At 42.1% G+C, this 26,657-nt stretch overlaps 1 protein-coding gene across 1 annotated transcript in view; it reads left to right on the forward strand.

Moving 5' to 3' along the window:
• LOC115458840 (sodium-driven chloride bicarbonate exchanger-like) overlaps nt 1–26,657 on the forward strand; it is a 241,773-nt gene that overhangs the window by 69,893 nt on the left and 145,223 nt on the right. The window contains exon 2 of the mRNA XM_030188666.1: nt 1,495–1,576. Within this exon, the coding sequence (XP_030044526.1) occupies nt 1,495–1,576 (82 nt within the window). The remainder of the gene's footprint in view (nt 1–1,494; nt 1,577–26,657) is intronic.

Below are 26,657 nucleotides of genomic sequence, written 5' to 3' on the forward strand. Positions count from 1 at the left end.
CACGGTATGTAGTTCACTTATCGCATGGCTATTTCTTTAAGTAAAGGGAAACCTGCCTTTTCCCCACTGGGGTAAAAGGGGGCCTCAGCGCGCGTCAAAAACACATGCTGATGCCAGCACAGGTCCCCTTTTGCCACAGCTATGTAAAGGGACCCCTAAATATATTCATCTACCAGGAGGTGGTGCTTAGGGAATTCTGGGTATGTGGTTTTAGTTTAGCTGAACAATGTGGATATTCAATGCATTCCAGCTAAAGTCAATTGGACAAGTTTTGCTGCACAAATGTATCCAGAAAACTTTATGAAAGCTATTTGGATATCTCTAGCCAACTATATTCAGCAAGAAACTTAGGGGGTTGTTTAATAACAGAACGTATGCACCAACACCATTAATGCACATTAATATGATTTATTAATGACCCCCCCCCCCCTTTAACTGCTTAAGTCCCAGTGGATATCCAGTTAAAATCATACAGATAATCTTATGTAATTATAAAGTAGGTTCAAAATGGATGTCTGCTTGGCCTCCTAACCTAAGTGAACTGTTATATAATTATTCTTATTATGAATTGCATATTACCCACTGCTCTTTTGAAAATTTTAGACTCACATGTGAGCAAAGAACAAACAAAATGCAAATGAAGAACAAAATTGGATTTTTTTTAATATCTGGGTATTTCAAAGCTCATTTTTGTTTCATCTGTCTTGCATTTTATGCTATGGTCTTTCATATGCAGTGATCACTAGTGGTATTAACAGAACACACGTTACTCAAGGCCATCTTTTACATCAGAGAGTAAAAAATATCTTCAGGAAAATGAATGGAAAGCAATTAGTTTTTCATTTCAGATTTATTTTTTACTGTATGCGAGGGCAGGTTTGCATTCCTATTGCCCTGTTTCAACAGCCATAACTAAGAATATGCAAAATATATGCCAGGAAAAAAAGACCATCTTCTGAAAATGCTGTAATTATGCATGCATGTAAACATTGACCTCTTATGTGAAGCTTAGAGTTAGTCAAACTTTTATGCTCAAAAATAAATTTGTGTGGCACAGAGCTAGATATTTCCATACTGCTACAAATATATTTTTTGTGACATGAATTAAAAATGCTGGGTCCAATGTTCAAAATGATTTAAACAGCCAGGAGAGGTTCGGGTTGGAAACTCTGATTTTTACCAGTTGGTCAAGGTTCGATTTTAGAACCAGATGGTATTCTGTGTGCCCCTGATGCAGCCCTTGGTGAAACACGGCCATGCTGGGCATCTGTTTTTAACAACCTGGATTAAGCATAGTGGATAGATAAATGAATGTTTCTTTTTATCGGCTTTCTGTTCTTTGCTACAGTATATACAGTTTTAGAAAACTCAAATATGATTTCAAAGCTCTTAATTTTGAGATTTTAAGGAAAATAAGATATTCTTTGCTTTCACTCCAATTGCTGTTTCAAACCATCGAGCGATCAGGAATTAGAAATCTTCCTTGTTTTTCAGAGAAATGATGAGGAAGCAGTTGTCGACACAGGTGGAACTCGCTCTCTCCTCAAAACACACTTTGAAAAAGAAGACTTAGAAGGTAAGAACATTTTAATGAGAATAGTTATTTTTGTATTCCCTCTCCATTCATATTGATAAACAAATCTATGTCTCAATAGCTACTTACAGGTTTGAGATGAAGTTAAATTATAGCAGAATTTAACATTGTGAATAACTCAACCATCAAATTTTGGAAGTGAAAAAGTGAAATATGGCATATCATTGGTAAATTCATTCCATTTAGAATATTGCTCACTTTGTGATGGAAAATATCTTCTAACCAGTGGATTGCAAGACCAGTGCTCTAACTACTAGGCCACTCCTCCACTCCACTCCCTTGAAATTTGGCTGTCCCTGTTGGGGGGGGCAGTATGTAGGTCCCTGGGGGGGGGGGGAGGTATGTGTGTGTCAGCGGAGGCATAACGAAGGTGTGGACGTCCTTCTTTCAAACATTTTAGACATTTTGAACTGCCCCCTCCACAGGGATGGCCAAATTTCAAGGGAGTGGAGTGGAGGAGTGGCCTAGTGGTTAGAGCACTGGTCTTACAATCCAGAGGTGGCCAGTTCAAATCCCACTGCTGCTACTTGTGATCCAAAATACAAATAAATGGTGTCAGAGGCATAGCAGGCATGGACATCCTTCTCATAGAAACATGATATCCTCAACTGCAGTTGCAGGGACAGAGGCATAGCAAAGGCCATCCTTCACCCATACTCTAAAAAAAAAAAAACATCCCTGACAAACACTTGGATATTTTCACCTGGACTTGTATTTTTCTAAGGTTGTAGATGGCAATTTATTTAAGGTTGTAGACAGCTATTATATACGCAGCTTGTCTGCATGTATGAAGCCATCAAAGGCACTGGCTTCCCCTCCTTAGGAAGGAAATCGTGTGCAAATGAGCGAACAGCTCATTGGCATGCAATTTCCTTCATGCATGCCCGTTCCTTTCCGAATCGCTAAGGGATCGGTAAGGGAAGGGCTTTTTCCGTTCAGTTAGTGCATCAGTTAGTCCACTGCAGTGCCCCCTAGGGTGCCCGGTTGGTGTCCTGGCATGTCAGGGGGACCAGTGCACTACGCATGCTGGCTCCTCCCATGACCAAATGACTTGGATTTGGTTGGTTTTTAGATGGGCGTCCTCGGTTTCCATTATAGCCGAAAACCGGGGACGACCATCTCTAAGGTCAACCTAAATGTTGAGATTTGGGCGTCCCCGACCGTATTATTGAAACGAAAGATGGATGCTCATCTTGTTTCGATAATAAGGGTTTCCCCGCCCCTTTGCCAGGACGTCCTTAGAGATGGGCACCCTTAGAGATGGTCATTCCCATTCGATTATGCCCCTCAATGTGAGCCACTGTTAAGATGGGTTATGTTACCCCAACTCATGCTATTGTTTTAGCACAGGTCACATTTTATGCAATGAGACTTAATTACTAATAGCCTAGGTTAACAGGAAAATAACCTGTCTTAATGGTAGCCCATATTGATAACTCCCCCCTCCCTAAATCTTGTCAGTTTTCAAAAGACTATCTTGATAACTTCAGAATATGTACAAACACATATTTGGTTTTGAAAATCCCCCTTCACAGACCAGATAAATTTTGTCCTTTCAGTTCATTGGCCAAACTAAGGAGGCCCTTTTACGAAGCGGCGGCAAGCCCAACGTTGGCTTACTGCTTGCTAAAAGGGAAGTACCGCTGGGCTACTGCAGCAGACTGATGATAGTTCCCTCTCTCAGTGTGCGCCATTTCTGGCGCTGCAAAAATATTTCAATTTTTGTAGCGCCAATGTGTACTCGGCAGTACACATTGGCGCGTGGCACTGCCTGATTACTGCCGGGTTAGTGGGAGGGCCCTTACCTCCACCTCCATGGGTGGCAGTAAGTGCTCCTCCCCCAAAAAATGGTCACATGGCCATTTATTTAAAAAAAGGGAAAGCTGTCTTTTACCCACTGCGGTAAAAGGGGGCCTTGGTGCACATCAAAAACACGTGCTGACTCCAGCGCGGGCCCCCTTTTGCCGCAGCTTTCTAAAAGGACCCCTAAGTATATTCATCTATCAGGAGGTGGTGCTTAGGGCATTCTGGGTGTGTGGTTTTAGTTTAGCCGAACAATGTGGATATTCAATGCAGTCCAGCTAAACTCATTTGGACAAGTTTTGCTGCACAAATAAACTTATCCAGAAAACTTTAGGAAAGCTACTTGGATATCTCTAGCCAACTGTATTCAGCAAGAAACTTAGGGGGTGCAACAGAAAGTATGCACCAACACCATTAATGCACATCGATATGCTTTATTAATGCTCCCTCCCCCCCTTCCCTTTAACTGCTTAAGTCCCAGTGGATATCCAGTTAAAATCATCCAGATAATCTTATCTGGATAATTTTGCTGCACTCTGACCTGCACATATTAGCCCCTTTCAGCCAATATTCAAAATGATTACATTGGGCAAGAAAGGCTCCTGCCTGCTTAAATCACTTGACTGTGGCTAACTGCTGATATTCAGTGGCAGTTACAAAGTAAGAGTAGCCATACTGTGTCAGACCAATGATCCATCTAGCCCAGTATCCTGTTTTCCAAACAGTGGCCAAGCCAGGTCACAAGTACCTGGCAGAAACCCAAATCATGGCAAAACACTCCATACTACAAATCCCAGGGCAAGCAGTTGCTTCCCAATTCTGTCTCAATAGCAGACTATGGACTTTATGGACTTTTCCTCCAAGAATTTGTTCAAACCTTTTTTAAACCCAGATATGCTAACTACTGTTACCACATCTTCCAGCAAAGAGTTAACCAGATAACGCCACTGAATATTCATGGTTGGCACCTGCAGCAAAAACAACTAACTTGTGGGCATTCCAGCGGAGTTGACACTTATGTGGTTAAGTGCTGATATTCAGACCTTGACTATATAAGATAACTGCTTAAATTGAACGCATAAAAAGCAGTCCTATCTTTCAGCTTATGTGGTCAAGGGCTCAATATTGCACTTAATCGTATATTCTTTAGTGGCCAACCTAAAAACAGATATTTAATGCCTGTGCCTGGACATGACCTAGCATTGAATATCCTGGAATACAGCCAGTGGCGGACATTACACTGATCACCGTCGGCTGAATATCTGTTGGCTTGTTTCTAAGAGCCCCTTTTACTAAGCGGCGGTGAGCCTAATGCGGGCTTACTGCTCGCTACACAGGAAGTACTGCTGGGCTACCGCAGCATTCCAGCGGTACTTCACACCCCTTGTGCACCGTCATTTCTAGTGCTATAAAAAGGAGCTCTTAGAAACAAGCCAACAGATATTCAGTCGACGATGTCCGCCACTGACTGTATTCCCGCATTTTCAATGCTAGGTCATGTCCAGGCACAGGCATTAAATATCTGGTTTTAGGTATTTATTTTTGTAGCGCCAGAGTGTAGCCGGCGATAATCGAGCAGTGCCGCACGCTGCCCGGTTGCCGCTGGGTTAATGCGGGAGCCCTTACCGCCACCTCAATGGGTGGTGGTAAGGCCTACCCCCGAAATGGCCGAGTGGCAAGTGCTTTACTTGCAACATGGCTATTTCCTGCAGAAAGTCGAGACTTTCCCTTTACCAACTACAGTAAAAGGGGGCCTCGGCGTGCATGTAAAACACGTACAGATGCCATTGCCGGCCCTCTTTTGCCACAGCTTGGTAAAAGGGGCCCTAAGCACTTGATATTATCAAGTTTAAGAATTTGGTTTGACAGGATTTATTGTTCTAAAAATCATGTTGATTGTTGCTTATTCTTCTCTGACTTTCAGAATGCTTTATATTCTCTTTTTAAAGTAATTAATAGAGATATTTTTTAGGGAATGAAGGCAAAGTTAGTAGTTAAAAGGTTTGTTTTAAGTGGAGATAGCTTACTTTAAACTCTGGCAGGGTTCTTGGACAATGCAAAGTCCTATTTTCTGCTCTACAGTGAAGTAAAGAAGAATACATCCATTTTTTAAACCTGTTTGCAAGGGATCTCTGTAGGAGTGGGTGTGAGGTTCTATGCAAAAGTAATGGCACCTACATTCTATGATGCATACATGAGACTACTTTTCGTTATAGAGTACTAGTGTAAGTGGCTGAAAATGTGCCTTTTTGCGACATGTACCAGGCTCATAAATCTAAGCAAATAAATAGTGGGCCTACATTTATAAATTAAGATTAATTTTGAGTTGAAAAATTAGGGAGGGTCCTTTTACTAAGGTGCACTAATGGATCTAGCACGCACTAATGAATTAGTGTGCATTAAACACTAAGAATCCCATAGTTATACAATGAGCTGCACGACATTTAGCATGAGCTGATCAGTGTCAGAGTTTATGCTTTGCATTGTGAGTTCTGGCTGCAGCAACCCAAATATTGAACCCTATGTCTGACCCACTGTCTGTCAAGGAGATGTGGGGGGAGGGATCCAGTCCCTATGACCCTATCCCACAATCAAAGATCCCCCTGAACACTCCTGAACAGATACAGACACTTCCTCATGCCCCTGGACACAGTGGCAGCCTTCCCCTACCCCTAATGCCTCTCCCAGATCTTACTGGTGTTTTTCTTGCTGGTCTAGTGGGGATTATCCAGTGAGGGGTGTCCTTAGCAGTAGTACCATGAGGCTACTTCAAGAGGTCGTAGGTGCCATTTTGAACCCTGGTACTCTATAGAAAAGGAGTGATTGGTCCTGCTCCTCACTAGAACACCAGAAACTCCCCAGTAAGATCAGGGTGGGGCATCAAGAGAATGGGATTTTGATTGTGTCCAGGAAGACGGGGGGAGAGGGGCTGTATGTCTGGGGACATTGGGAGTTAAGGGGGCTGTCACTCTGCTGGAAAGGCATCAGGAGGTGAGGGACTGTATTTGTGTTATGGAATGTCCTGGAGGGAGAAGAAGGGGCTCTACCTTCTCCTTTAAACTGGTATTTGATTATGTCTCAAGGCAGATGCGAAAGCCAACATACATATTATTTAATCTAGATGTGGATTCCCATTGTAAAATGGAAAGGCCATGTCTAGTTTTTTTTTTGGCACACCTTAAACACATGCCTGCTATGCCCCCTTTCAATCTTTGCTTTGGTTGGGCCATACATGTGCCAGTAGAAATATAATCACTATTTGCATGTGTCTGCAATCGACATGTATAAATGGTGCCATTTGTAGGTGCATCTATGCTTCTAAAATAAGGGTCTTTTAGATGTAAGGCAACGCTGTGGAAGGCTGATGAAATAATATATAGATCAGCAAACAGATGTTTCAAGATATGGAATGCTGCAAAGAAAAATTTATCAGACAGCCATGGTTATATATATGGCCTCTATGCTTAATGTTTATAAACTATAAGTTTAGGTGTTTATTTTCTAGCTAATTAGAGGTTCTATAAGGGTACAAAATTGGTGTTTTTGTGCCACAGATACAGTTGCTGGGTACCTTTTCCAGTGGATTCAAAAATGGATATTTGTGTCACTTAAGAGTCATCAACACCGAAAAGACATAACAGCTGGGTGGAAGATACAAGAAGCTAGTGGAAGTGTGGGGAAGAGTACTCAGGGAATTGTTTTTTCTTCCCAGTGTTTAGCAAATAAAAACTGGGGTTGATATTCAGCCTGTGGCAATGCGTGGGTTATAAGCCACTTTAACCCCAGATAGTCAATGCCAGGACATACGCAGCACCCAGTATTGCATATTTGGGTATGTATGCTGACCTAGAAGTTAACCTGGCACTGGTGGATATTCAGACCGGTGCCCGGTTAACTCAGCGCATAATAGTTAACCAGTTAGTGAACTGAATATCATCACTAAACCCCGGATTCTATATAGTGCGCCTAGCATTCTGCGCTGAAATTCAAGCGTATTCTGTAACATGGGTGTTTTGTGGGTGTCCCAAAATTTATTTGCATTATTATAGAATATGGCCCAATGCACATTAACTCTACTCACTGGGATTTATGTCATTTTCGTTGTAAATGGAGGCACATAGTTTTAGGAATTAGGATCTCAAGCGTATTCTATATACTGTGACTAAATATAGGTGCCCCTTATAGAATATGCTTAGGTGGAAATGCTTTCTGTGCAGATTTTCTAGGTGCCATATATAGAATTTCCCCCTAAGGGTGAGATTCAGTAAATGGCGCTCAAAAATCAGCACTAAAGAAAATCGGGGCTCAATGCTATTCTATAGTGGGCACTCAAAGGTGAGCGTATATTATAGAATAGCACTGGGTGTCGATTTCAGTGCTGAAATGTGGGCGCCAGGACGTGAACTGCTGAAACCTGGTGTAATTCTTGGCACTCAATTTTGGCACACATCCCTGGTATTCTATAACTGTGCAACTTTTAGGAATGCCCCTGACCTGCCCATTCTCCTCCCATGGCCACGCCCCTTTCAGATTACACGATTAGTATTTGGACGCACTTTATTATAGAACAGCGCGTAGCACGATGTGCGTCCATTTCCAAATTAGTGCCGATTAGCAGTCAATTATCAGCACTAATTGAATTGTGAACCAGCTGGGCGCACATCTTCAATCAATGCCTAACTTTCAGCGCCCAATTTTTGGTGTCATATATAGAATCTAGGGGTAAGTGGCTAAGTTGATGCTCCACCCTAACTACCCAGGGCTGCTTCTAACCTAGCCAGTTAGGGGATGACTGGATATTGGTGATATTCAGCAGTACTACTGCCCAGTTAATCCATTTTAAATATCTGCCCTATCTATTTTAGCTTTTTTACATTGGTGTGTAGCGGTACGTGGCATTATTATGAAAGGTGGGAATGAATGAAAAATGTAAAAAAACATAACAAAACAAAAATAAACAAAAACTTAAAATCAGAACATAAGAGTAGCCATACTGGGTCAGACCAATGGTCCATCTAGCCCAGTACCCTGTTTCCAACAGTGGCCAATCCAGGTCACAAGTGCCTGGCAGAATCCCAAATAGTAGCAACATTCCATGCTACCAATCCAGGGCAAGCTGTGGCTTCCTCTATCTCTTATTTATATGCTAACTATCTTCACATCTAGACTCAGGTTGGAGTCTGGCTTAGATCAAAGGTAAAGAGGAGTTTGGGGCCTGTTTCCTTAAGATTTTATACTGCTTTTGAATGAAATGGAAAATTAAACCATCTTTGCGATTTCATCTGAAGTGGCAATATGTGCATGGCTGCTGGATGTCTGGCGTTTGACAAGCAATTCATTAGCAGCCAGATTTTTGTTCTCTTAGAGTATGTGTTTATGTGGGAGTGTGTACTGAATGAGAGGCATATCATTTTCCAAGTCTGTTGCAGTGATATAGATTTTTCACAGAACCAAATCTACACATGGTACTTCTTATATCCATTTAGTATTGTGGCTATTATGCAGGAGTCACAGCTGACTGAAGTAAGGCTTCTGCAAATGTGAAGATAAGTAAGAAACAAATGAGTTGATCTTTGCAGCCTTAGCTGCATAGACGTGTGATGCGAGTCTTTGGTGCATGATGGGTTGTGCTGTGATTAGAGCTCATGGGCTTTCTGAAAGGAAGCTGACTCTTCTATAAGCTTTTCTAAAATTAGCACTACATGAATGGCAACAAAATTGCAGTTGGTTCCAGGATGAGCATGGTGTGATGTTCTAACGCATTCTACTATATACAAAAGGCTGTTTGCATCTATGATGTTTGGGCGGAGAGTTGGAGTGCATATGTGCATATTCAGTGCATTTTTTCTAGCAAAAAAGGTGCTGGTACTCAAATGCTAGGCCACCCTTCAGGGGTGGGGTGATCATTGAGGGACCCACCCCACAATGATCAGGCCCCCTGCAACCAGTCACAGAATCTATGACAAGGCAGAACTGGTGTGTAGAGCCTGAGCTCTTTCATTAAAACTTGGGAACCATGGATCAAATTTAGCACACAATGGAAAAGGTGCTTGTACTCAGTACCCTCAAGTACCCCCTCAAAAAAAGCCCTGTGCATATTTCACATGGAGGGGCATTTTCAAAAGGGGACGACCATCTCTAAGGCGGCCCAACTCTAAGGACGGTGCCGTGAAGGGGCGGGGCAATGCTTATTATCGCAACAAGATGGACGTCCATCTTTCATTTCGATAAAACAGTCAGGAACGCCCAAATCTTGACATTTAGGTCGAGCTTAGAGATGGTCGTCCTTAGGTCGTTTTTCAGATAGTCGTCCTCGGTTTTCGGCGATAATGGAAACCAAAGACATCCATCTCAAAAACGTCCAAATCCAAGCCCTTTGGTCATGGGAGAAGCCAGCATTTGTAGTGCACTGGTCCCCCTCACATGCCAGGACACCAACCGGGCAACCTAGGGGGCAGTGCAGTGGACTTCAGAAATTGCTCCCAGGTGCATAGCTCCCTTACCTTGGGTGCTGAGCCCCCCAACCCCCCCCCCCCCCCCAGGTCCGTCTGCCTGAAGTACACTGCACCCACTACAACTGCTCCAGGGACCTGTATACTGCTGCGATGGACCTGAGTATGGCATTTGAGGCTGGCAAAAAGGTATTTTAAAACTTGTTATTTATGGTGGGAGGGGGTTAGTGACCACTGTGGGAGTAAGGGGAGGTCATCCCTGATTCCCTCCGGTGGTCATCTGGTCAGTTCAAGCACCTTTTTGAGGCTTGGTCGTGAAATAAAATGGACCAAGTAAAGTCGGCCAAGTACTCGTCAGGGTCGCCCTTCTTTTTTCTATTATTGTCCGAGGATGACCATCTCTTAATCACGCCCCAGTCCCGCCTTCGCTACCCTGCCGACACGCCCCCATGAACTTTGGTTGTCCCCACGACGGAAAGCAGTCGAGGGTGTCAAAAAATCAGCTTTCGATTATGCTGATTTGGACGACCTTGCGAGAAGGACGCCCATCTCTCAATTTGTGTCGAAAGATGGGCGTCCTTCTCTTTGGAAAATAAGCATGATAGTGTTAAGCACTCAGTGTGTCTGCAGCTGACAATCAGGAAGTGCATGGTGGCAGTGAGTCATGTGGTGCAGTGGCACAGAGCCCGGATCCCACATGCAGGATCAGATGTAGTGCCAGTGGAAAGGTGTGCTAGTGGGGAGTCAGGGATTACCTACCACAGCTGCACAGCAGGAAGGAAGCTGGGCCCCTCCAGTCAAGAGTGCTGTAGCTTATCATTTATTTTTCTGTCATTTTCTGATGACTTTGTGCACCAGTGGTATATAAAATGCAGTTGGCCAAGTACCCAAGGGGTCAAGTACCAGGGCTCCAAAGTTACACAGCAACATAGAATATAGTTACACCTACTGGTCATATTAAGAACTAGTGTATGCAGGATTTCATAAAAAGCCATGATGGATGGCCCTCCTAAACTGAAAATTTTCACTGCCATGATTGGGCCTTGTCAGGAAATGGCACGTTAACTAGGAAAAATTGTTGCTGTTTTTGTTTTTTTTCTCACTGGGTTGGCTCAGGTTGTGGATTTTTATTTATTTAGATTTAGCGTGTGCCCCCATTTATTTGTAGCTCAAGGTGATCTACTTCGATGCAGCACTATTTGTCAGCGCTGCTACAAGGAGATTTATATTTAGAACGCTACTTTTGGCACGCAGTATATATTTAGAATGCTATTTTGGTGCAATTATTTATATTGTTTGGAAAGAAAATGTATGTGAAGTGAAACATTGGACACTGATTTCTGAGGCAAGCCTTACAGATGAAACACAGCTCATGTTGAGTCATTTGTACCTTCAATGAGATATTGATTCCTACAATAAATATTGCATCACACCTTCTAATTTGGGACTTTTTTGTCACTGTTCGTTTGTTCTGTGTGTGCAATGGTTTGTTCTTCTTTTGCTTTGTTGGAGCTATGTTCAGATACATATGGTATTGCCCTGCCCCAGAAAACTTCCAATCTAAAGTCCCTATTTACTGAACTGCATTAAGACATAAGAACATAAGAATAGGAGGCGTTTCAAGATGGCTGCATGTTGACTGGTTGCGGAACGTTCGATTATTTCTCAGAGAAAAACTTTTACTTTCCTACCTGACTATGCCGCATACAAAGCGTAAAGGAGTGGTGAAAAGGCTTCCTTCGCCTCCCACTACCTCTATGCCTACACAACCGAGAATTGAACGGTTCTTCTCCAGCCTCTCTCAGGATATACGGGAGGGGGATCCCCTAGTGCCGTTCGCCGGAGAAGAGGAAACATCACGGGGAGAGGAAGTCTCCCTATCACCATCAACTCAGTCATTCCCTCCGTGCCCCGCGATGAAGACAGCCCTGGAGACGACTGGCTTTGCTGCAGGAAGCGAGACAGAGAAGTCGTCAAAAGAGGATCCAGGACTGCCGAAGAAGACGCTGGGGGTTGAGGCTATACCTCAAATAACAACATCGGAGGTGAACTTACAAATGATTTGGAGTAAATTGAACAAAATGGAGGACATTTTACAAAAAACATCGGGTGAGTTACAGCTCCTTAATGGGAAGTTTGATGAAATGAAAAATACGGTAGACATAGAGGGGCATAATGGAACAGAAACGCCTATCTCCATGGGCGTTTATCTCCGAGAACGGGTCCGTGAAGGGGCGGGGCGGATCGTATTTTTTAAAAGAAAAAGACGCCCATGTTTTATTCGTCAAGGTGTGAGCTGGGCGTTTTTGCTTTTCAGCGATAATGGAATATGAAATCGCCCAGCTCAAAAACGAATAAATCCAAGGCATTTGTTCGTGGGAGGGGCCAGGATTCATAGTGCACTGGTCCCCCTCACATGCCAGGACACCAACCGGGCACCCTAGGGGGCACTTTTACAAAAACCAAATAAAAGGTAAAAGAGCTCCCAGGTGCATAGCACCCTTCCCTTGGGTGTTGAGCCCCCCAAATCCCCCTCAAAACCCACTGCCCACAAGTCTACATCATTACTATAGCCCTAAGAGGTGAAGGGGGTCACCTACATGTGGGTACAGTGGGTTGGGGGGGTTGGACGACTAGTAGCATTAAGCAGCACAATTGTAACAGGTAGGGGGGGGGATGGGCCTGGGTCCACCTGCCTGACGTCCACTGCACCCCCTAACAACTGCTCCAGGGACCTGCATACTGCTGCTTGGGAGGAGGGTATGACATTTGAGGGTGAAAGTAAAAAGTTGTGAAACATCATTTGTTGTGGTGGGAGGGGGTTAGTGACCACTGGGGGAGTCAGGGGAGGTCATCCCCGACTCCCTCTGGGGGTCATCTGGTCATTTAGGGCACTTTTGGGGGCCTTATTCGTCAAAAAACAGGGTCCAGGAAAAGTGTCCTAAATTCTAGCTCAAAACTGTTCCATTATCGGCGAAGGGCGCCCATCTCTGTTCGCCCGATAACCACGCCCCAGTTCCGCCTTCGACACGCCTTCGATACGCCCCCGTCAACTTTGTCCGCATCCGCGACGGAGTGCAGTTGAAAGCGTCCAAAGTTCGGCTTTCGATTATACCGCTTTATTTGTTTTTGTGAGAAGAACGCCCATCTCCCGATTTAGGTCGGAACTTGGGCGTTATTCTCGTTCGATTATAAGCTGGATAGTGAAACAAGAGTTTGATTTGAAAATGACCAAAGTAGAAAAAGATTTGGGACAGCTACAAGACTTTAAAATAACCGCAATAAAGGATAATACTGAGTTGAGAAGAAAAATAGAATATATAGAGAACTATAATAGACGCCTGAATCTTCGAGTCCTGAACTTCCCTAAGTCCCCTGGGTATGCCCCGTTAGACTTATTCAAAAGATACCTAAATGAAAACTTGAAATTCTTGAAAGACTCTATGCCTCCGATAAACAAAATTTATTATATTGAAAGCCCTATAGGGGAAAAGAGAAGGCCTGGAAACGAGGCTGAAGGCCAAATAAACTCAAATAACATTTCACTCTTGTTGGAACAATCCCTAGAAGATATTACCCAGAGATCTACCTTATTAGTGTCATTTGTCTTCGAACAGGATCTGGATGCTGTAATGAGACTATACTTTAAAAATGCGAAATCCCTCTTTGGAGGGGAGAGGATATGGATTTATCCCGATGTTACAAAACAGACCCAGATAAAGAGAAAGGCATTTTTGGCTTTAAAAAAGGAGACGTTGGAAGTGGGGGCCTCCTTCTTTTTAGCGTACCCATGTAAATGTATAGTAAATCTGGGAACAACAAAATATGTGTTTTATTCTCTGGAACAACTTAAATCATTTATAGAAATGAAACAACTGAAAATTTAAAAGAAAATGAGAGACATGCTGCCTATTTAATTTAATATAGTTATTATGAATATGTAAACTTCTCTATTCATTTCGCCTCCCATTTGTATATTATTTAGTGGTCTAAGGAAGCGTGATGTTTATTTGTTTAGTTATATAGAAACTTTACTTTTGTTATATTCTTGCTGTATTTCTGAAACAAGTCTGTATGCTTGTTTATATATTGAAATAAAACAAATTCAAAATAATAATAATAAAAAAAGAACATAAGAATAGCCATACTGGATCAGACCAATGGTCCATCTAGCCCAGTATCGTGCTTCCAAAAGTGGCCAATCCAGGTCACAAGTATCTGGCAGAAACCCAATTAGTAGCAGCATTCCATGCTACCAATCCCAGGGCAAGCAGTGGCCTCCCCATGTCTATCTCAATAGCAGACTGTGGACTTTTCCTCAAGGAACTTGTCCAAACCTTTTTTTAAATCTAGATATGCTATCCATAAGAACATAAGCAATGACACACATTAATTGTTAATAATGCAGCTTAATGCAAGATGTTTTACCAGAACAAATTAAGGGGCCTTTTTACCAAAGGGTGCCCACCAGGTAAGAAAATTGACTTCTACCCCCACCCCCATACAAAAAAATAAGCACATCCCTGGCCATACATTCCTCCATCTTTTGATCTCTGATCCTTTTTAAATGTCATTGAAAATCCATACCCCCCAAAACCATCTGATCATGATCCAACTCTCATACCCGCTCACCCATCCATTCCTATTAAAAGAATGTTCTGGAACCTGGGGGATGTTCCCTTATTTGGCAGCCCAACTCCTAGCAATAGAACTGCAAGACTAGTACTGGGGTTCTGGTGGTACCATTTTGGAAGAGGCAGCTTCCAAATAGGAAGTCCTGAGATTTACTCTAGACCCCCCCCCCCCCCCCCCCCCCCCCAGGGAGAACAAGTTTAAAAAAAACAATAAAAACTGACTACAACAGTTTTCACATGGTAAAACCTTCACTTATTATTCTATTTCAAATATTCGATCTCTGCCTTACTAAGGGACCCTTTTACTAAGCTTTGATAAAACCTACCGCAGTTTAAAATGACTTACTGTGGGATGCAGTCAGGTGTCCTATGGTAATTTTTTGATCTGCATGTGCAAATCATGCACTAAAAAATTGTATTTTATTTTTTAGCGCAGAGGAAGCAAGTCTGGGGGCGGAGAGTGGGCATTTCTGCACTAATCGGTTAGCACATCTACATTACCGTGTGCTAACTGATTGATTAGTGATGGATTATAAAATAGGTGGCAGTAAGAAGTCACATGCTAATTTTTTGTAATGGCCACATGCTAATGGCAGTTCATTAAAAAAAAAAAATCATCCATTTTCCAGCTGTGGTAAAAATGGCTTTAGCACACAGGAAAGACCTGCGTAAGGGCACGCTAAGGCCAATTTTTACTGCAGCTTGGTAAAAGGGCTCCTAAATTAGCTTGAAATGAGTTACAATAAAAGCAGTAAAAATTAACTTCAGTCTCCTCACCTATCCCATTAAAACCCTCACCCCTACCCCCAACCTCCACCATACAATCTACTCTCATAACCTATTTAAAGCATGGTTAGTTGGACAATGGGTTAGCTTTCTTTTGAAGGATAGAATCTATTTATATATGTATGTATGTATGTATGTATGTATTAGGATTAATTTACTGACTTTTTGAAGAAATTTACCCAAGGCAGTGTACAGCGAGAATAATCTGGATCTAGTTAATAAACAACTACAGCAGAAAACATATTAAAATAACAGTACACATTTTGACAGAGGATACTACCTAAAATGTCAACACAAAACACATTAAAATTTGAGCTTCTTAATAGACAGTATTTGGTGTAAGTGGGGATGAAACATATTGACAGATAGATAGGACAGAGGATAACAGAAGTTAAACAGAAAGTAAAAGTGACTAACAAGGAAAAATAGCATGTGAAGTCAGAAAAATTGCATGAAAATGATCTAAACTAGATTAACAGTTGATAAGCAAGTTCTGGTAAAGAATGGCGCTCATTTTTGAAGCAGATGGACATCTCAAAATGCCCCCCCCCCAAAAAAAAAAAAACCCATCTGCCAAAAACGTCTAAAGTGTGATTTTCAAAAGACAGAATATGGATGTTTTACACTGAAATCTGGCCAAATAGTAAAGAGGCATGTTGAAGGTATGTTTTGGGCGAGACTGGGGTGGGCCCAAAATTAGAATGTCTTTCAGTGATAATGGAATGGGAGGGGAAATATCCAAGGCAGCAAAGAAGGATGATTTTATGTAGACCTGTTTCAATCACATCCAGGGTATAAAAAGGTGCCCTGATTGATCAGCTGACCACTGGATGGATAAAGGCATGACCCTTCCTTCATCTCCCTGTGGTTACTGACCCCCTCTCTCCCCCCTAAGATGTGAAAGTGATAGTGGATACCAGGCTTTGTAACAACTTCACATATTATGGTCATTCCTAATAGAGCAGCAAGGAAGTGAAAGGAGTAGCCTAGCAGTCAGTATAGTGGACTTTGAACAATGAGACCCAGGTATAACTCCCAGTTTAACTCTTTTATTTCTGAACAAATATGTGAGCTCTCCTGGAACATAGAAATACCTACCGTACTTGAATTTACAGTATAAGAAACTTACAAGATGATAGCTATTGTACTGGTGCACCTTTACGTACAGTAGGTTTTTATTTGTTCCTGGAGGGCTCACAAATAAATGGACCAAGTGAAGCCGGACAAGTGCTCGTCACAGCCAGCTTTCTTTTTTTCCATTATTGGCCAAAGCCAGCCATCTCGTAACCACGCCCCCGTCCCGCCTTCCGTACCCTGCCGAAACGCCCCCTTTAACTTTGGCCGGCCCTGCGATGGAAAGCAGTTGGAGCTGGCCAAAATCGGCTTTCGATTATACCAATTTGGCTGGGTTTATGAGATGGCCGGTCATCTCCCGATTTGTGTCGGAAGATGGCCAGCCATCTCCTTCGAAAATAAGCAGGATGGTGACCAACAAACCAGTGTCCAAATTATACAGAATGAGCCAGAGGTAGAAGCAGAGGTGAGATCCCTCCCATATTTGAGCAATTACACAATTGGTGTAATCTATAAATTGGCACCACAAAGGGGTGAGCTTAGTTCCAATTCTATAATGGCTTAAGGATTCATCTAAACCATTATAAAATATAAAAGTAAAGCTGCATCAGCACGTGTATAAGCACTACTATTCTATAAACTAGGTACACTTTTGGTGCCAAAATATAGGTGTTAGCTTATCAAATTGCTTAATAATTTTAGCATAATGGTAGCAGCAGCATCCCTCTCACTGCTGTCTTTACTTCTTCATTTCTGCTTCTGCAAAAAAATTCCTCTCAGCCTTGTTATACACTAATGTATTATGGCAGGTGATTTTTGCTGTGCTTCTTATCCTTGCTGGGGTCTACATGGGGCTTGAGATCACGTGCGTCTGCTTAATAGATTTGACCTTTCCTTATAATTGATACATCAAAATTGAATGTAGAAAAGGTTTAATTGTCTGCCAACAATCTGATATTAATTTCAAGGTCATGAAAGCCATTTCTGTGAAATGTTTCTTTCAGAATTATGACTTTAGTTGAATTTAATTAGGATGTAGAACCACAATACCGATTATCACTTATATCTTATTCTTCCACTTCTTTATTAATTGGTTATATTGTAGAAGTAATCTGCCATTCTATTTCCTACTTTTATAATTTGAAATCATCAATATATACCCGATATTGTTATGTTGTTTTGATGATGGAGTCTCCCATCAATGATAATCCATCAGATTACCTCAACTTCCTTTGATTAAGTTTCTGTCCTCTGACGATACAAGACCAATTCTTAATCTGCAACTGGGGCCACAATTGTTACAGATGAAATCTGCATTTGATGACGTTGTGGAGTTTGCCTTGTCTTTCCTTGGCTTCTAAGATTTGGATTGGTATTTGATCTTGTCTGAAGGTTGAACTTGAGAGGATGCCTCTGAATGTGAGGCATGGTTTTCCATGTGATCTGTGCCCACTTTTCAGTTTTCATTAGAGCACACATTCGGTGCTATTTCCAGATGTACCAGAATTTTTCACTGTGGAATTTCATTCAGAGCTTTGAGACCTGCTGGAGGAGAGATTTAGAAGAAAGTTGAAATGTTCTGTCCAATGGGATGAATACTCAGTGGGCCAGCCGCCAATGTTGTGTCACTTAACCAGGCAACACTAAATATCCATCTTGACACCAGGCAGGAGAGGGGCATTACAGGAGTGGAGTTGAGGAGGAGTCAGCAGTTATGTAGGTGCTAGACTATTTAGTGCTGGTGCCCATATAGTTTTATTTATTTATTTATTTATTATATTTGTATCCCGCACTTTCCCACTAAAAGCAGGCTCAATGCAGCTTACATAGTAATAGGTAACACAGAATTTTGTTATGTAAAGTAGGAAATTAAGTATAACATAATAGAAGGATGGATGGGTAGTAATAGGATGGGTAGGTAGGTAGAGACAGGTGATAGAGAGAGGAGTTAAGTGGTTAGATAGAACTGCATAAAATAGAGTCTTAATTATGCCTGTTTAGCTATATGGATGCCAGCACAAAATATCAGCTGGCACCTGCGCAGCTTCTGAGTACTGGCCTGTCCACTCCTTCCTGGACCCTCCCCCACAACAATAGAAGTCCTCCTGACCTGTCCTGACTCCACACCATGTTCTATCCCTCCCTGACCTCTTTGCAACAATGAGACCCTCCACAACATGACCTTCCCCCCCCCCACACACACACACACACCATGACCAACTCCCCCTCCCAGACTCCCCAGCCATAGAAATTGAGAATGCTGAAGAATGTTATTCTGGATAAAGAGAGATACCTTACAAGTGGTCACATTCAATGGTTGGAAATGTGAAATATCCTTGCAGTGTGAACAGGAAAAACAGGGATTGGATGGTCAAGTTGTTCTTTTTCAGCTAATTCCTACTGGGTTACTATGTTATAGTAAAGAAGATGAAAAGGTTGTTTACATATTGCTCCATTCATGATAGGGCCACATAATAGAATAGAAAAATACTTTAAGGGTGTCTTTTACTAAAGCTTAGCTTGAGTTATCTGCAGCAGGGCCCATTTTATTCCTATGGGCCCTGCTGCAGATAATTCAAGCTAAGCTTTAGTAAAAGACCCCCTAAGTAATTAAATAGATGCTTCTTACTGGTGTTGGAAGGAATAGTCACTGGGGAACCTATTTTATGACAAGTCAAATAGGATATACATGACCCCCTCTTCATTTATATATATTTCTTGTATATAACAGCCTTCCCTTCAATTTGATATAACTGATATGACCTACCAGCTGTGTGAACTAGTCTGCCTTTTGCAGGTAAACCAAGAACAAGCAACACTTTTATTACTGTGTATTTCAATTGCTCTTATGATTACCTATTTGGCTTCCATAAAATATATGGGGACCAAGAAACACATAGCTATTTAGGACCCCAAATTTCATATGAGATTCTGAATAGCCATGGGGCCTTTTTATTAAAGCTTAGTGTGCATTAACAGAATTAGTGCGAGCTAAATGCTAAGAAGCCCATTTTATACCTATGGGCTTCTTAGCATTAAGCACGTGCTAATGGAGTTAGAGCTCACTAAGCTTTAGTAAAAGGGGCCCCTGTGTTTTTCTTTGCTAGGTTATAGAGACCCTATGCAAAAAAAACAAAAACAAAGGGTCATAACATTGGCTGAGCAACCCAAATTGATAAATTAATGTTAAAAGGTGCTGGGCAAAGAATGTATTAGTTAGGATAATTCAAAGGGTTAGGTAGGAAAAAGGAAGGTTATTAAAATTTGATGTGTACAAAAGAAGTGAAAAAAAGGGGGAATTGGTAAGGGAAAGAAGTGATTGGTTGGAAAGGGTTTAGGGACAGGGTTTTCGTCACGTGGAGGGGTTTACATGACGAAAATCCTGCCCCTAAACCCTTTCCAAGGGGTTTGCACTTGAGCAGGAAGTTTGTTGGATTGTTGTGAGAGACAGAAGGGTCAAAGGAGGGTGGTTGCTGGGGTGGTTTGTGAGGAGAAGACTAGTTAAGTTTAAGTTAACAAGAAATAAGTCTGACCTTTTGCAGTTGTAACGACATTTGTTCTGGAGGTAGTCCTGTAAGGGTGTGTGTTTGCATTGGTAAGCGGTTCGTGTCCGTGGTACGGTGTGCAGTCGGTACTGCAGGACTCCTTGCTGTGGACAGGTTGGTTGAAAGAAAATTAAGTGGCTGTGGCAGGTGGAGAGTCACTGTTTGTGCGATACTGGAATGATATTGATGCAGTGAAAAAATACTGGACTGCCCTCAAGTGCTTCCTGAAGGCAGAGTGCTGGGTATCATACAACGCCACTCAAACATCAAATAAGTAAAATGTTTTATCCGTTTAAATGAAACCTAACATCCTGCAGTCTAATTATCCCCTCACTGAATCACTCCCCGATGGCACTTGCACCTATACTGACATTGCAGAGGACAAGAGTGCTTGTGAAAGTATGAGTTGTGGCTACAAAGGAAGGTACAGAGGGCGATGTTGATGGTGGGAGAGGCAAAGGCAAAGTCCCTAAGTTAGTGGATAAAAGGGGAGGAGGTGTGGAGAAGGCAAAGAGCAAGGAGCAAAGTGGAAAATATGGTAAAACAAAGCAAAAGCTTTCAGGGACAGGGGTTAGTTTTAGGAGTCAAGTGTTTGAAGAAGAGGTGGTAGCTGGTCCTTCTGGGATAGGTGATGCTTTGGTACATAGAAGTCAGAGAGAGGATTGTGTACCAGCAGGATGGAAAAGGACAGAGTCATGACATCTGGTAATGTTGGTGAGTGTGTAAGAGAATGGGATGAATTTAAAGATGTAATGGGATTCAGGAGGTGGGTAGGAAGTATGTCATGTGAGGCTGCTACAGAACATGAGAAGGAGTAGACAGTTATGGGGTGTGAAGAGTAAGTCTTTGAGGAGGAGTTTGTGTGACAAAACTTCTTGTCATTTTTGAAATATATGGTAAAATGTTTGGATGTGGAGAAGCGGCAGCGCACAGGGGTAGCTAGTGACCCTATGCAAGTATGGAATTTAGCAGATTCTTGGGACTCTTCAGAGTCCTCTGGTTCTGCTTCATCCTCTGATGATAAGGGAGAGAATATTCTAGGTGTTAGTGCTGTTCCTGCAGGGTCTGGGGCAAGTGGAAATGGGTCTTGTGTTTTTTGTCAAGATCATATATTGTGTGAAATTGCTCCACTGGATTGTGTGATTTCGCAAAAATGGTGTCAACGTATTTTGCAAGGGAAGTATAGTCATTTGTTTGCATTATTGGCAAGAGATAAGGAGAAGCTTTCCTAGAAAGAAGGATGAGAGTAAAGAGGAAAGAAAGAAGAGGAAAAACAGAGTACCTAAAACCATTTTTACTTGGCTGCTAACGTTTTCATGTTTATTCTAGTGTGATTGGGGAGACTAGGCCAGTGCATTATCTGGGTCTTTTGCAGTATTCGGATACAATTTTATGGGCTTATAAGTCGTATGGAGGATGGGCCTGGTTAAATTATGATGAGTAGTTCAGGAAGGGCTTGATAAGAGATAAATCAGATACATGGGGGTTTAGTGATATTGATATTTGGCTTATGGAAATGACCCCAGTTAGAAATCAGTTTATTGGGGGTGTACCTCCCTCGGGTTTTCATTCAACTGCAGGGGGGTCAACAAGTAGAGGATCATCAGGACAATTTGGAAAACCAGGCACTTGGTACACCGGGCTGGATTGGGACAAGGCAGTGGAAATGGGTGGCAAAAATGGGGAACAGAAAATAATCTGTTTTCGATTTAATTCAGGAAAATGTGATAGACTATTGTGCTGCTTTCCCCATTGTCCCCATTGATGCAGTCAATGTCATGGATCCCATTCCGTGTAGGAGGCAGAGTACAAGGAGTTGCAGAGGATTGACAGGATCCTCAGGATTTTAAGTGTAAAGAGTCATCCCTGATACATTTACAAGAACTGGGTAATTGGTTGCAGCGCTATTCTATTAAAGAAGCAGCGGATTTATTTTGGCATCAATTTGTGTAAGGGTTTTTTATACCATATGAAGGTCCAATTTTAGTTCGTAATTGTAAAAATGCCAGTTTGGTAGATCGGTATTGACCTGTCACTAATAAGAAATTGAAGAAGGAGATACAGCTAGGACAGATAGTGGAACCTTTTAAAGACCCTCCTTATGAGAATTTAGTGATATCTCCTTTGGGTGTGATACCTAAAAAAGAACCTGGTTAGTATAGATTAATATATAATTTATTTTATCCATTGGGCAATAATGTAAATGCATTTATTTTATTGATCCTAGTTTATGTACAGTTCAATACATGTCATTTGATAGAGCAGTGGATATGATGCGAGCTATGGGACCTGGTGCATTGATGGCAAAGTCTGACATTGAATCAGCATTCAGGCAGTTGCCTGTGCATCCATAGTCATTTTATTTGCTGGGGTTTAAGTTTGAAGGAGAATTTTATTTTGACCGTTGTTTGCCCATGGGATGCTCTATATCATGCACCTATTTTGAGGCTTTTTCTACATTTGTCTAGTGGGTGGTTCAACGGGTGTCTAGTCGGGATACTATAGTTCATTGTGGGCCAGTGGGTTCTTTGCAGTGTACTGAATTGGTTGAAGCACTGAAATGTGTTGTGGGAGCTTTAGGAATTCCTTTAGCAAAAAACAAGTCTGAAGGTCCTTGTTTCTTGGCATTGAGCTTGGCTCAGTCTGTGTGGAATCACGGCTGCCGAGAGTACAGGAACTAGATGATGCTATAATGGATGTGCTGAAGAGAAAGAATTGTATCTAAGGGATATTCAGTCTTTAGTTGGGCAATTTAACTTTGCTGTAAGAGTGATACCAATGGGGAGGGTTTACGCACAGCGTTTAGCAGTGCTTTCAAAAGATTTGAATGAGAAGCATCATTTAGTTCGGATTGCAAGGTGTTCATGAGGATTTGAGATTATGGCTTTCTTGTCTCAGTTTAATGGAGTTAGTTTATGGCAACATTTTGCGGTATCTAATGTTTATGGATGCCTCAGGAGGACAAGGTTTTCGAATTTATTTTAACGGGACATGGTGCACTCAATAGTGGCCACTGTGGTGGCAGGAAAAGGGTTGGTGCAGGAATATAGCGTTTTGGGAGTTATTTCCAGTTTGAGTGGCTTTAGTATTGTGGAGTCCATAAAGTGGTGTGCTGGTAAGTGTTTAACAACAGGCTCTCCCCCCAAAAAGTGATATATATGTATGTAACTTTATTATATGTTTTATTGGTACAAAGGTACAGTGTAGCAACAAATTTATAAATAATGTTAAAATATACAATATTCTTTACTATAAATTCCATATGCAACCCCAAGAACCCTTCCCCTCCCGTACTCCCCTCCCTTCCTATAAGCCCACCTGACTGTTTCCACTCAACAAAATAACACAACAGATGTACAGTTCAGTAGGACCCAAAACAGTACAAAACAAATAGTCATAAACAACACAGTTTATACCAAATTGTTTAACCACCCTTAGGTTTTGCCTTTGGATTTAACAAGAAATACCATGTGCATGTAAGGTCTAGATAAATAAGTACATAAGTACATAAGTAGTGCCATACTGGGAAAGACCAAAGGTCCATCTAGCCCAGCATCCTGTCACCGACAGTGGCCAATCCAGGTCAAGGGCACCTGGCACGCTCCCCAAACGTAAAAACATTCCAGACAAGTTATACCTAAAAATGCGGAATTTTTCCAAGTCCATTTAATAGCGGTCTATGGACTTGTCCTTTAGGAATCTATCTAACCCCTTTTTAAACTCCGTCAAGCTAACCGCCCATACCATGTTCTCCGGCAACGAATTCCAGAGTCTAATTACACGTTGGGTGAAGAAAACTTTTCTCCGATTCGTTTTAAATTTACCACACTGTAGCTTCAACTCATGCCCTCTAGTCCTAGTATTTTTGGATAGCGTGAACAGTCGCTTCACATCCACCCGATCCACTCATTATTTTATACACTTCTATCATATCTCCCCTCAGCCGTCTCTTCTCCAAGCTGAAAAGCCCTAGCCTTCTCAGCCTCTCTTCATAGGAAAGTCGTCCCATCCCCACTATCATTTTCGTCGCCCTTCGCTGTACCTTTTCCAATTCTACTATATCTTTTTTGAGATACGGAGACCAGTACTGAACACAATACTCCAGGTGCGGTCGCACCATGGAGCGATACAACGGCATTATAACATCCGCACACCTGGACTCCATACCCTTCCTAATAACACCCAACATTCTATTCGCTTTCCTAGCCGCAGCAGCACACTGAGCAGAAGGTTTCAACGTATCATCGACGACGACACCCAGATCCCTTTCTTGATCCGTAACTCCTAACGTGGAACCTTGCAAGACGTAGCTATAATTCGGGTTCCTCTTACCCACATGCATCACTTTGCACTTGTCAACATTGAACTTCATCTGCCACTTGCACGCCCATTCTCCCAGTCTCGCAAGGTCCTCCTGTAATCGTTCACATTCCTCCTGCGACTTGACGACCCTGAATAATTTTGTGTCATCGGCGAATTTAATTACCTCGCTAGTTACTCCCATCTCTAGGTCATTTATAAATACATTAAAAAGCAACGGACCCAGCACAGACCCCTGCGGGACCCCACTAACTACCCTCCTCCACTGAGAATACTGGCCACGCAATCCTACTCTCTGCTTCCTATCTTTCAACCAGTTCTTAATCCATAATAATACCCTACCTCCGATTCCATGACTCTGCAATTTCTTCAGGAGTCTTTCGTGCGGCACTTTGTCAAACGCCTTCTGAAAATCCAGATATACAATATCAACCGGCTCCCCATTGTCCACATGTTTGCTTACCCCCTCAAAAAAATGCATTAGATTGGTGAGGCAAGACTTCCCTTCACTAAATCCGTGCTGACTTTGTCTCATCAGTCCATGTTTTTGTATATGCTCTGCAATTTTATTCTTAATAATAGCCTCCACCATCTTGCCCGGCACCGACGTCAGACTCACCGGTCTATAATTTCCCGGATCTCCTCTGGAACCCTTCTTAAAAATCGGAGTAACATTGGCTACCCTCCAGTCTTCCGGTATTACACTCGATTTTAGGGACAGATTGCATATTTCTAACAGTAGCTCCGCAAGTTCATTTTTTAGTTCTATTAATACTCTGGGATGAATACCATCAGGTCCCGGTGATTTACTACTCTTCAGCTTGCTGAACTGACCCATTACATCCTCCAAGGTTACAGAGAATTTGTTTAGTTTCTCCGACTCCCCCGCTTCAAATATTCTTTCCGGCACCGGTGTCCCCCCCAAATCCTCCTCGGTGAAGACCGAAGCAAAGAATTCATTTAATTTCTCCGCTACGGCTTTGTCCTCCTTGATCGCCCCTTTAACACCATTTTCGTCCAGCGGCCCAACCGACTCTTTGGCCGGTTTCCTGCTTTTAATGTATCTAAAAAAATTTTTACTATGTATTTTTGCTTCCAACGCTAATTTCTTCTCAAAGTCCTTTTTTGCCCTCCTTATCTCCGCTTTGCATTTGGCTTGGCATTCCTTATGATCTATCCTGTTACTTTCAGTTGGTTCTCTTCTCCACTTTCTGAAGGATTGTTTTTTGGCTCTAATGATTTCCTTTATCTTACTGTTTAGCCACGCCGGCTGACGTTTAGTCTTTTTTTCCTTTTTTCTAATACGTGGAATATATTTGTCCTGAACCTCCAGGATGGTGTTTTTAAACAGCATCCACACCTGATGCAAGTTTTTTACTCTGCGAGCTGCTCCTTTCAGTCTTTTTTTCACCATTTTTCTCATTTTGTCGTAATCACCTTTTCTAAAGTTAAACGCTAGCGTACTTGATTTCCTAGTTTCACTTCCTTCAATGCCAATATCAAAACCGATCATATTATGATCACTGTTATCAAGCGGCCCTCGTATCGTTACCCCCTGCACTAGATCATGAGCACCACTAAGGACTAAGTCTAGTATTTTTCCTTCTCTTGTCGGCTCCTGAACTAGCTGTTCCATGAAGCTGTCCTTGATTTCATCAAGAAATCTTATGTCCCTTGCGTGTACAGATGTTACATTAACCCAGTCTATATGCGGGTAATTGAAATCCCCCATTATTATTGTGTTGCCCAGTTTGTTTGCGTCCCTGATTTCCTTTAACATTTCCGCATCCGTCTGTTCGTCCTGGCCAGGCGGACGGTAGTACACTCCTATCACTATCCTTTTCCCCTTTGCACATGGAATTTCAATCCACAGTGATTCCAAGGAGTGTTTTGTTTCCTGCAGAATTTTCAATCTATTTGATTCAAGGCTCTCGTTAATATACAATGCTACCCCTCCACCAATCCGATTCACCCTATCACTACGATATAATTTGTACCCCGGTATGACAGTGTCCCACTGGTTATCCTCCTTCCACCAGGTCTCAGAGATGCCTATTATATCTAATTTTTCATTTAGTGCAATATATTCTAACTCCCCCATCTTATTTCTTAGGCTCCTGGCATTCGCATATAGACATTTCAAACTATGTTTGTTGTTCCTAAGTACATCATGCTTAGTACTTGACAGTATTAATTGGCAATCTTTTGTCTGATTTTTATTGTTATTTAAAGATACCCGATCTACTACAATCTCTTTTGCAACCTCACTATCAGGATACTCTATCTTCCCTGTTATGGTGATATCTTTGAAAGATACCTTATCCCGAACCATGCTCTTTTGAGCGACTGTCGGCCTTCCCCCCATTTCTAGTTTAAAAGCTGCTCTATCTCCTTCTTAAACGCCGATGCCAGCAGCCTGGTCCCACTCTGGTTAAGATGGAGCCCATCC

Source organism: Microcaecilia unicolor, unplaced genomic scaffold, assembly GCF_901765095.1.
Source record: "Microcaecilia unicolor unplaced genomic scaffold, aMicUni1.1, whole genome shotgun sequence".
NCBI classification, from domain to species: Eukaryota; Metazoa; Chordata; class Amphibia; order Gymnophiona; family Siphonopidae; genus Microcaecilia; species Microcaecilia unicolor.